The 15,213-nt window shown below is 40.4% G+C and overlaps 1 protein-coding gene across 3 annotated transcripts in view; it reads right to left on the bottom strand.

Moving 5' to 3' along the window:
* The window catches only part of POC1A (POC1 centriolar protein A), a 58,692-nt gene that overhangs the window by 26,419 nt on the left and 17,060 nt on the right, over positions 1–15,213 (bottom strand). For all 3 annotated transcript variants that reach the window (XM_085302501.1, XM_085302498.1, XM_085302500.1), the window contains 2 exons: positions 6,089–6,157; positions 2,801–2,899 (listed from right to left, as the gene is read on the bottom strand). In XM_085302501.1, coding sequence (XP_085158627.1) covers positions 2,801–2,899; positions 6,089–6,157 — 168 coding nt within the window. The remainder of the gene's footprint in view (positions 1–2,800; positions 2,900–6,088; positions 6,158–15,213) is intronic.

Raw genomic sequence — 15,213 nt, 5'->3', positions numbered from 1 at the left:
TTTTACAACTAATTTTGATGGGAGAGAAGCAGCAGAAATAAAGTTGACCTTACCTACCTACCCACCCACCTAAACCCACCTACCCAAGTACTTCATTTTTAAAAATGAACATTCTGCTTAAAAGAAAACGGAGCCCTTCTGAAGAGGGCTATATAGGGAAATAAGTCTTACAGGAGGTTGTAGCAATGACAGTGCTTGTTAAAGGGAGCCTAAAATAACACATTTCTAAAAGATAAAAACTAAAGAACTTTACTTGGCAGTCTATTATTTTTTTCTTTCATGGATGGACACTTTATTATGGAGTTAAAGTCTCCATGTTCAATTTACATGCACATTCCTTAAAATAATAAGCCATGCCATTCTCAGAGTTACTAGCTTCTTTTTAACAATGAAGAAGATTTCGTATCAACTCTAAAATTTAACTTAATCGCTGGGATTCAGTACAAGCTCTTAGACTACGTTGTTTATTCTGTATCTTCCTCTTCTAACTTTATATTAAAAACAGTTTGATCGAAGCGTTGCACTCTTAATAAAATAAAATACAAAGACAGTCAGGATTCTCTTACTTTGCATTTCCACGTTCTTAAGTGTGGACAGCCATTAGCAGACACTGTTTAGGTCCTGATTTTACATGTTTTATGATTGTTCTTGTAGCAGACAGCCACAGCATGGCTGATACCCCCAAAATAGTATTATCTTGATTTTGGCAGCCCAGATTAGATTGCGTAGCACAAGAGAGAGGAATTAAAACTCCATTTCTTTACAGCAGAACAGAGCTGCACTATAGTTCAAGGCAAAACAGGAATGATCCTAACCACTATAACACCATATTTGCCCCAGGAATAAACCAGAAGGAAGAATCCCATTGACTTTCACTCTCAGTTTGATCTCCCAGAAGTTATATGTAATACAAGAACTTTCCCACATTTTTTATTCAGGTACTACCATTGGGAACAGCAGCTCCCATGCTGCATGCCCAAGCCAAAGGTGGCATTCGGGTGTCACTTCAAATACTGCTTTGAGGTAATTTAGGTCTCCAGATCAAAGTATGCCTCTTCAGCATGCTTCAACATGGATTCACTCTGCCCTCTGTAAAAATGTAACACCTGGTCCGATCCAACTTATTACGCCTCTCAGAATTTGCAGTTCTCAGCTTCCCATGGGCTCAAAGCACAATCCCTGTCAATCAACATTATATAACACGGACTTGCTTCTCAGCAGTACGCAAATACAAACATTTGGTCCCCTCAGCATCCACGGGACATCTGTCGAGGAAGCCGTTTTCCACGGGGGAATGCAGCTGTTTGAGGAAGGACAGATGTTTGGGTGGGAAAGTCATTATTCAAGGGTTTTGTTCAGAAGTCACCTTCAACACATATCTTACCACCTGCTGATAGAGGTTCTAGAATTAGCTAAGTTTTAGAAGAGAAGGCATTTTTTCCTTTCCTTAAATTACCACTGAATAACATGTTCTAGTAATGATAGCTGTACAGATTGGGGTAATCTTATTGTAATACTGTATTAGAGGATACCTTGTCAACACTATTTATGCTACTGCTAGGAATACTACCTACTGAAAATGGTATTTCTTCCATATAGGCTTTCTCTGTCTCTGCTACATTTCAGCCCCGAATTATACTATGCAGAATATCTGAAATTAAAGCAGACAGAGTTCAAAGTTAGTCCAGCTCAATGGGCTAATAAATAAAGATGTCACTGGTTTCATGGTCTGCAAAACTCTAGGGTTAGAATACAGGAGAAGAGGGAAAGGAAGGGGTCAGTTTTAGCCAAAGCTAGCCAAGGACCAATATACACTTTTACCTCCTCTCTCTTTTTATGATTGCTTTCTATCTTTTTCTCCTTCTCACTCAGCATTTGCATTCTGTCTTTATGGCTTCTCTTGACCAAGCACTCCACATTATAAGGCATCAGCTTTACAGCTGTAACAAGCTAGGCTAGAATCTTGTCTGTTACAAAATACTATGGCTACTCCAGCACCTCCAGCAACAGACTCAAGTCCTCTTAAAGTAAAAACGCTACTGTGTTTGAGAGAGAACATATTCTGGTAGCTCAACAAAAAGCTAAGCTGATCAGACTATGAATACTGTCACAGAGCAACAGATGTCACTTCGAAGCTTACCTTTCGATTAAGGTACCTCAGAGATGCATAAACCTACTAGTTCACAATCTATTTTTCAGCTTACCACACACTGAAGCAGATGTGCCAAAACACAGCCACTGTAACAACGTATTCCAGAATCCTACAGGTATAGTCAAACATTAAAAAGGTCTAGAGTGATATGACGCAATATAAAAATTTAAGTGAAGCATTGCTATGTGCAAAAATTATAACTCATATAGCCAATATCCTTAAACTGCTACTTTTGTAACAGTCATGATGTCCAACATCAATACTACACTTGTATCAGTTTATATTCTGGAACAAAACACTAGTATGCGATGCCATCTATTTCTAACTTTTGTTAACTCTCTGCACAGACATCTTGTCTCTATTAGCCATTAATTAAAAAAAAATTCTGAATAACATCTATTTTTAAGGCCGACAGCAGCCTGAACGTTTCATTTCAAAATTGACTTCAGTTGCTACTAATGTCTGGGCTTTCCCATGTACAATATTGTCCAAGCCTACCACAAATTCTTGAACACAGTGAAAAATGCATATATATGCACTACATGTATTCTTATTTTTCCAACTATTATACTTAATTTTCTTCAATCATACTTGCTATGGAAGTTGAAGTGTCTACAGTCAAGCACCGATGAAGTTATGCTGACCTACCAGACTGTGATGGGTCCCATCCACGTTACTGCCAGCCTTCTGTGTTTTCAGCACATCACCATAATCTGCTGCATCAAAGTTAGTCTTCCATACCATCACCTGCAGAAAAGGCAAGTTGCTAAGTTAAGTGTATCAAAACTTCCAGTCTACCTTTACTTAAAGGTCAATTTTGCCACCACATCAGAGAAGAGTCAGTCTGCCAAAGGCAGCTTTACTTTTGATCAAATCACAGAAAGATTGAGGCTGGAGGGGACCTTTGGATGTCATCTAGCCCAATCCCCCCACTCAAGCAGGGTCAGTCACCTAGAGCAGGCTGCCTCGGACTGTGTCCAGACAGCTTTTGAATTTGTCCAAAGATGGAGCCTCCATCTCTCTGGACAACCTGTTCCAACACTCAGGAACTAAACTAAAGATTGTTACTTGTAAATACATTACTGAACACAGATGTAGCGCAACTGAGTTCTCAGTGGATAAATGATCTTTTCCAACTCTACTTTGGTCAGGAACATCATGGCACTAATGCTACCTAGAAAACTTCAAAGCGACATGCGGAACATACCATTAAACCATGAATATATTAAAATACTATGTTCTATATTATAGCACTTATGAGTCACACACCAAACAGCTAGTGCTTGGTTTCCCCTTCACCCCAAAAGATTCATTCTCAGAGAAAGGAGAGATTAGTACTTCGAAACTCATACTAGAGATCTTAAGCTATCTTTCCCACTAGCTACCAGAAGTAAATCCTACATATAGGTACCTCCTCTCCATAATGCATTAAGTATCTATTTTAGAAGAGGCGAGGAGCTACAATCAGGCACACTAATGTATCACTTCAGCATATTAGGAGCAAATCTATGAAGTAAAATCCTTGGCCATGAAAAAGGTTTTGTCCTTCCTTTCTGTGAAATACATAGGGACTTTTCTTTTGTACTTGCACGTTTATCCGCTGTGTGACAGAAGAACAGACGATGCTCTTTTACAGCACAGATCATGCCTTCACAATGGGCAAAGGTGCTACTACAAAAACAGATGTTGCTACACAGTCTAACATGGGGATTAAGAGAAGTGCAACATAGCTCAGTGGAGACATGACAAAAATGGGTGCCTACTCATACTCATACCATTTCTTGGCATTGAAGTCTGCCTTTATCTTCAGGAGGGCCGCTCATGCTAACCATATTCAAAATTAACATGTATTTGCAGCACAGAGTGCAAGTGACACCTCCTGATTTCAGTAGACTCATACAAGAGCCTGGCTAAAAAAAATCAGTAATTAAACATGTCTTTTCAGATGGGTCATAAGCACTATATATTTAAATTCCTTCACAGAAGTTTCTCTCTGACCTATAGAGTTTTTCTGGATTATCATTATTTCTCATAATTTCTCTCAGGTTCAGAAAGAGTATTCAGGGAGGTCCATTCCGATGAAAAAGATTCATAGACTATAATACTAGCAATCTAAGACTAATGCTGTTTTTATTACATACATACATTGTACGTTAAAGTTTTTTCTCCAGGTATGAAAGGCAGCATTGTCTGCATTTTCATATACAAACCCAACAGGAGCAAGGCAATTCCTTCATGAAAGCTAAGAACAGGAAAGTTATAGCCAGTTTTCCCCAAACACACTTTCAGAAAGGTTTGCAGCTCCGAGCTGCAATAGAACTGGCTTCCAGAGAAGCTTGTTTATGGTCAAATGCCAAAAACATACCTTTCTACAAAGGATCTTTCTGGGGGAAGCTTTACCATTCAGTGTCTCATTTTAATAGTAGCAGGAGACATTTTAAGAAAAAAAGTAAATCATACTTGCAATAAGCCTTGATTTATAGAAAGAAATTCCAACCGATGGAAAGAAAAAGAAGGATCTGATAAAACAAAAGCTTTTTAAAGGAATGTCCTTCATACAATGGAGAAAAGTAGGCTAACTCACCCTTTTTAGTTAGAAAGCAAAAGTTAGCTTTTTGGCTGTCAGAACTGGAAATAAAATTCTATATTCCATTTTTTTCCTATTGAAAATAAACAACAACGAATTGCTATACAAATGCAACTTCCAGCGTCATCTCAGCTCTTGAGAGCACATTAAACGGTAGCAAAAGGCACTTTTATTTTTTGTGTTAGATAAGCATTTCAAGAGCAACCGTTAATAAAGTGATCGCAATATAATTTAAGACAAAAAACTAGATGCTTCTCTGTCTCTCTCCCTCCCTCCCTCCCTCCTTTGAAAACCTCTGATTTAAAAGCTTAAATGAAAAGCAGTCTTGGAGAGACAGGATAGCAAGCTATGCCATCTTTCTTAGCTGGTCTATGAAAAGAAATTAAAAAGCAACAGCTCCTAAAACTGTCACCAGCTATGAAGAGCACTGCAAGTCACTTAAGGATGGTACAGACATACTGAGTATGTTTTTGCTTCACCCTGCTGACAACAGAGAATAAAATCCAGCAGCTTTTTATAAAGAAATGTGAATCTAGATTACAAATCAAAACCAAAAAGCGTAAGAAAGAGATACCAATACAACTCCTTCATCCACCAAAAGCTTCTACACGAAGGCGCACAAGCAATATGATATACAGGTTCTTAGTCCTGGTGCACATATGGAGCTGAGCAGAGAAAAGTCCAACTCTGACCCAAAAAAAGCTGTGCAACTGCAGCATTTGCAGAGTTTGGCAGCAGGTTACCATTAATCAAAAGACTTGCAGCCTGTATGTGTGCCTAATCAGACATGAAACCATTTGGTCTCAGCACTAGAAATGTCTTAATATCAAGTAAGATTGACAATACAAATTTGTGGGAGGAAGAGAACATTGGGAACTCTGAAATACAAGGTCCTTGCCTTGCACATCAGTAAAGTATGGAAGGCTACCTACGGGAAGTTCTGCCTGCTTTCCTTATCCTTACGCTTTTCCCTCAGAATTAGCCAGTAGTACATGCCAGAGAGAATCCTGGGCTATGCAGATCGTCAGGCTGACTCAACACAGCCATTTTTACACCCCTCTAGCCCAGTGCCCAGCAGCAGCCAGAAGCAGATGCCTCGGAAAAGCATGTAAGAAACAAGGCCTGTATATAAAGATAATACTCCCTCCGTTTCATGTACCTCACTCCCAACCAATTCAGCTTACATGCTTCCTCAGTCAGAAAAACCTCTATATTTAATACTCCTCATCATTTTTTAAACAATCGTTTTCTTTAAAAAGCAACTAGGTACACTAGTATAGCTATTAAGAGAATTAAGAGAAAACAGTAAGAACAGGGCATATCATTATCAAATTAAAGCAGTCACATACCTGTTCATCAGAACCCCCAGAAGCAAACAAGTCTCCAGTTCTTGAGAAAGCTACGCAGGTGGCTGGCCCCTGTGAATAAATTTAAGGGATAGGTTGAGAAGGGCAGCATGGAGGGTAAGGTTATAAAGCTTTATTTACTATAGCTTTACAAGATACTTCACTTTTGACATCAGCAATCTAAAGGCAAAACTTAGAAAGCTCTTATCAGTCACATAAATGGCCCACAATCAGCATGCTGATCTTGCTAGTAGTGGGTTACTGTTTCCCACATTTTTCATGGAGTTTAAGACACCTAGCTTTGCTAATATGAATGACATTAAGACAGAGAGGAACAAATTAAATTTAACTGCTTCAGCCTTTTCCTTGTTCCTCCTCAGTCATTCGCTCTTCCCTTTAGAATTAGCATGTCCTAAAACTCCTGTTTATCTTTTGAAAGAGGTGAGAGTGTTTGGATCTGCAAGCGCAGCCTTCAGCTGGGGCCCGGAAGAAAGCTTGCTCCTAAGCCATCTTTATGGAATGTTTGGAATTAGAAAAGGAGGTTTAAACAGACACAGACACACAGAGTACAGCAAACAGTACTGAGAGAGACTGTTAGGATAAAAAAAAAATATCCCCAATACTGACAACATTCAGCATTCACATATCATATGCCATGCCCCATGAAAATCAGAGTTTTGAATCACAACTTCAAGAAGTGATAAATTCACCCGTCAGACTCCAACTGCCAAGCCTTAAGATTTCATATTTTCCAAACTCCTCTTCAGAGCATGAGCACTAGAAACATGAAAGAAAAACCCGCTAATCCAAGATTCTCACACAATAATACGCATGTGCCACCTACTTGTGCAAGGGGCCACAACTTTGCATGTTATCCAAAATACTCAAGGTACTGGCACCAGTAGACACTGTATTTCATAGACTGCAGTGTGCAACACATTCCCCATAGACAATGGCACAGCATTTCTTTGAAAATATATAGCTGTCACTAAGGGACAGCACTGAACACATGACTGATGCTGAAAATAGCCAATAAGTAAGGCTAGATGATTGCTTCCCAGGCAAGAGGTGAAAGACGTTCAGTTCTACAGCTTCAGATTTCTAGCACAAGCTAAAAGATTTAGGCAACTGTTATTATGGTCTATATATTTCTAGGCCATTCCATGCAAACTGCCCACTGCAGAAGACCCAACACTTAAAGCTATCACCACTCCACTGTGGCATAACTTCAGAATACACCTGACCAACTACCAAAGTAATCAATCAATTATGCCTCATATATCTGATTTTTATAAGATAGACAGGGCTAGCAGCATTTTAAGTCAAGGAATCTGTACAAGCAGAACAACTGAACATATGTTCACTTCAGTATTCAGAGTAGAATCCAATTACTCACTTTGAGACTTGAGAGTCAAGACGTTTGCAAAGCACAAGACCACTGTGCTCAGCACAAGAGGAAGGAAAAGACAAGGACTGAGGAGCGCTAGAAAGAATAACAGAAGGGCAGGTCACTGAATGGCAGACAACAGCATCAGCAGAACACACCTGCTTTTGTAAGTTAGCCTCAATTTAAAGAGTACTACAGATTACAGTAGAGTTTGGCAGGAGGCAACTGCTCTCCTTTGGATACCCATTAACAGGACAAAGTCAACACAGGGGAGAACATCTGAAGCTATTGGAGACGATGCCACAAAAGCACTTCAGAAGCACTTCTTCGCAGACCCTCACGTGTTAGAGGATGTAGACGAGCACCTGCAGCAGCACAAGAGAATGCAAAAAGGAGGCAAGCACTACTTACAGCACTGTTGCTTGCTATTTTCAAGCTACAGGCTAACAATCTACATAAATCTATGTCAGTTGTCAGGTTTAAAACTGCTTTTCTCCTAGCAGTAGTTTTACAGAAGAGATGCCAGAACTAACGTGTCCATGATCACCTTTGCACAGCAGAGACCCTTGCATTTTGAGCAAGCCTTGCACTTAAACAGTCAGTTCCGAGAGACTTTGAACAGCCTTGTCTGTTCTTTTTCTGAAGCTATGCCCAAGCAGAGGCAGGCATTCCACACCACACATCTAGTTTAATAGGTTTTCAACCTTTAAGCAAGCACTCGGAAGGAAGCATGCGAGAAGGATGAGACAGACATTCCGAGATGCAGCTGAACAGAGTTGGGAAATAGTTATGTGTGTTAGAGCATAGACGCAAGAGACAAACTATTCTGCTGGGAATAAACAGCCAAGGATGCAGATAGGGAGGTTTTATGGCAGCTACTAAACATACTATTTAGCAGACTGTCTTAAGTCTAAGTTTTTGCCTGAGCTCAAATTAACTTTCCAGAGGCTGCACATGGCCAAGTTTGCTGGGAAAGCAAGCTGAGCTTGTGACAGGCTTAAAGAAAGAAAACACAAATACATACTTCCCGATGGAAATAAAGTTATCTGCCTTCAGGTAACACTATCTCAGATATATCTTTCAGATTCTGAGATATATCTCTCAGAAGGCAGGTAAGCAACCTCTCAGCACCCTGTATCACATGGATGTACTATTCTAGCAGGACTACGTCTTCCCAAAGGGTCTTCCATGAAAACCCCACATCTCCAGACCAAATCATTTCTCATCTCCCTTCTTTCTCTCATGTCCTAAAAAAGCAAATTCATCTTTAGAAATCCTGAAGCAAGACGTACATACGAACGACAGCACTTAGGATAAACGCCCCACACTCACTGCAACTTGCAGCCTACAGTCTTCTATACTTTCAAATACGCTGGCGTAAGATTGTGCTGGCAAAACTAGAATCTCTATCTGCTCATGCTGTGTTTGAAGAGTTTCAGCCTCCTTAAAACACTTTCTGACATTCCCATACCATCATTTCATCTGAAGTGATTTCTAAAGAGGTTTATCACCTAATAGTGTAGGTCATCTCCTTATGGAGTACCTAGCCTGAATAGATCTCCTTGCAGTATTTTCAGAATGCATGCGCAATCATTAACATGACTAAGCTTGTTCAGCTAACATGGCATTAAATGGTGCAGTCCTTTCAAACCAACATCACCGTCGTCAATAGACTGAGACGAAGTGTACTTCTGCCCTCTTCTGCTCCCATCTGCTTTCCCCCTACCCCAGGAAATACTCAGCATTCTGACCACACTGTCATTAATGGAGGTTCCCTAAAATAAAAAGGAAAAGCAAAAGACAGACACGGAAAAAGGAAAAAACAAGTATATAAACGCAGAATATTGCTGAATGATTAAAGTTTCTGAATGAAGTGGGAAACATTATGAATAGTACCCTTCTATTATGTCTGTGCATTATCAAGGTATCAAATGCTGTATTTGAAAAGATTGGGTTCTGAGGATATGGAAGTTTTACTTGTTTATGACAGTCAGAGCGCAAGTCAGGACGGAGGGAGGAACCAGTTGAGACAAAACGTTCAGAAATGAGCACAAGCGAGGAACACAAGAGAACAGCAACATGTTGCAAAATGATTTCCTCAGTCTCTAAATATTTCAGTGTATTTAGATAAAATTTAGCACAATTTACAAATCACATCAAAACAGGACATGAATTAACTCCAAAGTCAGGACATTCTGAATGGAAGGGGAGGGGAGGAGATTCTACAGAGCATACTCCTCCCAAAATAGAAACTGGTATCAAAGGTGGAATGTGCCTTTAGAAATTGAAAGAAGGGGAACAAACAAGTCAATAGACACAACATCCTCTACAGATCTGTTGACACAAATTAAGTGAAAAGACTTTTTGCTACATACACATACAGCACTCCTCCCGGATATAACAGGTTTGCTATGGCAACATACAAACAAATGTTTGCCAAATGCTCTTCAAATTTAACATAAACACATAAAACAAAAATGGAAAAAGCCACACACACCAGTGTTTAGACATAGCCTAACTTGCATTTGTTCCAGGTAAGCATGGCAAAGAGCTGATGAATCTGTGACAAAGTCCTGGACAACAGGTACATGGCTGGAGCCTGAAAAATTCAAAGCTCCCTTCAGTTTTTTTTTTCTTTAAAGTTACTATTTTGCATTTAAAGAGGTGGCTGCACATTCTTCTCTCCAAGTTGTAAGCAGAAATTTATGCTTCATTATTTCCAGTGCAGCCAGAATGTGCTGGGTTATAGCAACCTTCTAAAGGATCACCTGTATTCTTTTTTCTGTAGCAGAATATAAATGTCCTTTTATTAGCATCCCCAGAGCAATCAGACGTTCTAGTTCTGCATCCTCATTACTCTAGGTGTTGCAGGAACTAAAAGCTGATAGCATTAGTCCCCAAATTCCTATTGTTTCTTGCCTTACTAGCTTAGGAAACAGAAAGGCTCAGAGAGAAGAGGTTTGACAATGAGATACCAAGACAGCATGAAGACTGTTGAGCTTTTGTGCACCTCAGAGTTTGAAAGGGTAACTACAGTTTTGGTGACAGTAGGACAACTTTGGAAAGTCTGAGGGAAAGTATAAAAAAAGAACAAAACGTCATGCATTGGAGAAGTTGAGTGAAAAGAACATCATAGCTATCAGGATTCAAATCCTCCAGCGGAAGAACAGCACCAGGTAGAGTGGTATGCTCCAAGGTGCCCTGAAAAGGACAAACAGCACTGAATGCAAAGAAACTGGGGCGCCAAGAGCTACAAAAGAAACGCTAACATGGTTAAACCTAGTCCTTTGCGACAGAGTTCCCACTGAACAAGATTTGGACAAGATCAGACAGCCATGGCATGGTAGCTGAAACACAGGGCGACCAGTTCTAGCTGCATACATAGTTAAGAAACCCGAGGCACAGCTTCATATTACACAGTCTAATTTAAACACTGACCACCAAGAGACAGATTACTTTTTCCTTTCCCACTCCAATTTTCTCACCTCCTACTGATTAAAGCTAGCGACCACAAGGCCTTTATTGCTCTAGCAATCTGCAGTTTGATCAGTTCACACAAAGTGTGGCTTTAAGAAACGATGCGCAGGAAGATTATGAATGACTTCAGTGCAGTCTGCATTCATCAGCTAGAGAGATCAGATCTGAAGGCAGCATACTGATTACAGCACTAATGACTGGCAGGATGTTAGTAGCATCTGTAACAGATGAGAAAGCAATGACAAGGGACAGCAGGAATAGCATTCCTGAAAACAAAGCTTTTAATGGCAGAGCTAAAAAACAGATCTCTGAAGAGATACTTAAGAGACAAGTCAAGAATCCTGGAAATGGAGAAATGGAAATATATCTGGAGCAAAGAGCCATACCTGCGTACAGACAGCAGATGAATCAGAGAGATACCTCGAGTCTTACACTTCCTTCCTCAAAAAATTGGTAAAAGACAGAAGACAGAGTGCACAGTTTCAAGAACAGCAGGGCCAACACCATCAACGGTCAATTCAAGTCAGGAGAAGGCAGACTTCTGAGCTTCAGCTAAGATGAAAGCTAAGACTTTGACTTTAGCATAACAGAAGAAACAAGAGTCAAACTTGAGAGAGTCCAAGAATAAACCGTAAGTTTAATGATGCATATTCAGTAAGATGAAAGGAAAGGCAGAGATGAAGGTAGTTGGAGAGAAGTAGGGTCAAGGATGCTGGCAGACCTATTTAAGTTCTTGAAGAAACAAATGAATATTTGCTTAGTAGAGAAGAGAGAGGTAAGAGAGTAAGAGAGGTACCAAGAATTGGAAACAGGAATGTGAACAGTTGAATTAGAGCTTCCTCTTCTGCTGCCCATAGAAGGAGACATAAAAGAGGGAAGTAAACAGGCAGTACACTCAGTCAGATTCTCCTGGAATAGATAGTTAGCACAAAGAGAAAAAAAAAGAGATAAGTAATGACAAAAGCCTGAGAAGAAAGTCTGGGAGGTGGTAAACAGGCATGGGATTATCAGTTTAACAGAGCAGCCATTGTCGCTATTTAAGATGCTTTCAACTGCTCTAAAGCACAAGAGAAGAAGGCAAGAGGACAAGCAGACTAACTTTGAAATGACAAGAGAGGGAAAGAGCAGGTGATCAGGACAGTTATGAGAGTGCCAAGAGCAAGTGAGAAACCTGATAAATGCTCCAAAGGCCAAAGAATACAGAGGGTCTGAGACAAGATGCTGAATGACCCACATGTTTCCCCTATCACTTCATTTTAGCAGCAAAAAGATAGCCGAGAACAGTTCAGTGAAGACTAACTGAAATTAACAGATCTTTTGGTAAGGTGGAGAACAATGATCCAATGTCTCAGTTTAACTACAAATTGCAAACAAGGAAGCACATAGCTACAAAGATCTACTCAACCTCAACACAAAAGATGAAAGACAAGTCTGGATGCACTGTAGAAGAAGAAAGCTGAATTCAGAGAGGAAGTCAGTCAGGAAGAATGAGGGACAGGAATGCTGACAAAGCCAACATAACTTGTTTCATAATCTCATACAAGATACAGCATGAATGCTGTAGAAGAAACACCAGATAGGAAAAGCCAATTTTAATATGAGTCTAAGGTGGGGGGGGGGGGGAGCAGCAACGAGACAGCAGCAAAGACAACGCAGGGGGAAAAGGTATTAGCACAGGCATTACGTTGGCAAGTCAAGAGGTGTAGGATAGAGCTAAGTATTGTCCCCAAGTAGAGATGGAATTGAAGGCTACAGTGAGTATAAAAAGAATCAGCACTTCCAGATAACACGGGGCAGATTCCTAGAAACTGCACAATGGTGGTGGTAACACAAAGGAGAGAAAAGGAGAGAGATAAGGAGAGATAAGGAGAACTAAGGAAAAACGGACAAGGAGACAAAGATGGCAACAAAAAGGGCTGTCTTCATATAGAAAAGAGCTCTAGCAAGAAGTCACAAGGAGTCTCAGCAGACAGTTCTGAAATGTCTTTTATCGCTATATGAAGCGCGAACTGCAGGCTTGCGCCATCCCTGACCAGACAATAAAGGTGTGCTCCAGCTAACAGGGGAAGATTAATGCTGTTTCCCCTAATACATTGGCACCTTATAACTGAATCTTCAGTAGCATTTTGATTCCAGAAGTTTAAGGTCAAAAAACTCAACCCAAACCAAACCAAATACAAGAAAAAAAAGAAGAAGAGTCACAGAAAGATTGCAATTCATTTGAATTTAGGATGTTATCTAAAGCCAGTTGCTTATTCTTTGTAATGCACCCTTTTCTCTCTCCATCCTGGTGCAGTGCTGTATGACCCAAAGAGGCCCTCACACCCTTTAGAGCGGGCTACCATGCACGCGTGTGAATGCCACCTATGTAGACCTGGCAGCAGACAGTAAAGGAGCACATCCGTTTCCTGTGCACCTGCTCACAGTATCTTGCTTTTTACTCAGCAAAGCAGAGAGCACTTACACCACCCAGGTAGGTGGAATGCAACTACTTCATGATTCAAGCTAAGGTTGCTTGCAGAATCCTAACTTTGCATTTTCTGGCTTCCCATTTATAAACATAACGATGCGGATGTTTTCCAAATATTTACTGAGAACTTTCATTCCCCTAAGGAAGCTGTCTGGAAATGCTCTCATCAGACCGCTCCAAAGGGCGGACAGACACAGTATACATACCTGCTCTTCACTAACAACTATCTGGAGGTGACTTACAGGCCCCAAAACAGTCTGTTCCTGGATGATGACTCAGGCCCAATGTTGGACCTACGTATCAGCTCTGTGTCTCATCTGTATAGAATCAGCCAAAAGTACTTCACAACTTGAGGCACTCAAGAATGAAAATATGCAGCTCTGTACAGAATTACATTTTGCAGCTGCAAGATGTCAGCTCCAAGCTGCAAACTCCCGTCTCTAATGATCCTTCTACAAGGGAGCAAGCACTGTTATAATTAAAGACAGCAATGTAAACTTGGCAATTCTCCCTACGTAAACTACAGTTAATCAGCTGGTAACAAATTCCTGGCACTCCAAAAGTTGCGTCAAAGTATGTCTAAAGGACCTTAAGTCTTCTTTCTTCGAGTGTCCACTTTCATGCAGCCCTCTGAGAACAACAGAAAAGCAGTCAGCTGTCAGAGTACAAACTAAGTCTGGAGCAACATATTCACCCACACAAACTCACTACTTAAGAATGTCTTCAGAACAGGCTGTTCATTTGGTGACTAATATTCCTATAGCCCTCACTTAAAAAGACAAATCTACTTAATGACCAAGGAAACCACACCCCCTTCGTGTGTTTTTCTTGGTCAAAAAAAAAAAAAAAATAGAGCTCTCAGTATCAAATAGACTCGGTTTATCTACCAGCAGAGCAGGCTGGATAGAGCAGCAGCCAGTAAAGGAATCTACCTTCCGATGGAAGAAAACCAGAAAGCACTACCAGCCACTTTTGCACTTCCATTTGTTTCCAAGCGGGAGGAGCTGTAAGCCTACAATGACAACCACCCCTCAGTTGTGCCAGTGTCAAAGCATTTCCAATGCCTGGTAGGTGATTGGGATAAAGTGACAGTCATTATTTTATTGATCTGAAAGAGTCAAAAAATCATGCAGTTTTAACCTAACATCTAAGCAGATGATTCAAGAAACATTTTGTAGAAGTCCTTAATTTAGTACAGCATCAGCCTAGAAAGGGCTTTGTGGCCTTCTTCTGAAGACTTCCATTATCACTATCAGTTTTACCACAGCTGTGATTCTCATTCAAAGTAAGATCTCTTCCCCACACCACTGCATTTGGCCAGAAACAGCCTACAGCTTAAAGGAAAGAACTGAAAGCAAGTTCAGCTTACTACTTAATAACCAAGAACGTCCCTTCTTGAGGGACGGATTAAGGCTGCTCACCATCCAACTACACTTATCCTTCTCCAGATAGCTACTTCCTAAGCATTCAGCTGGCCAGTTAACACAAAGGACAAATATAAAAATGAGATTAAGACAACAGTTAAAAACTTTACAGCCCTGCCTGATGTGCATAACCCCTTGCTCCAGTCTTCAAAGGAAGGAAGTCTTACGCAAATGAGGTGTATCCTTTGGGAGAGTGACCATTCCCTCTTTCCTCCACACCTTTATCCCACCCTTTCCAACGTTTGAACCCTTTGGTCAGTTTTAATCAGATCTTTCCACGAGGTGGAGCTTTAAGAATGAGATTATTATTTTTTCCATTGAAATTACAAAATATGAGAGAAATGTATTAATATGCACAGTGGAAGAGCAT

The sequence above is a fragment of the Rhea americana genome, unplaced genomic scaffold, assembly GCF_003343005.1.
Source record: "Rhea americana isolate MKP2758 unplaced genomic scaffold, rheAme1 scaffold_19, whole genome shotgun sequence".
Lineage (NCBI taxonomy): Eukaryota > Metazoa > Chordata > Aves > Rheiformes > Rheidae > Rhea > Rhea americana.
The sequence above is the reverse complement of the archived record's forward strand: the minus strand, read 5'-3'. Positions and strand labels throughout refer to the sequence as shown.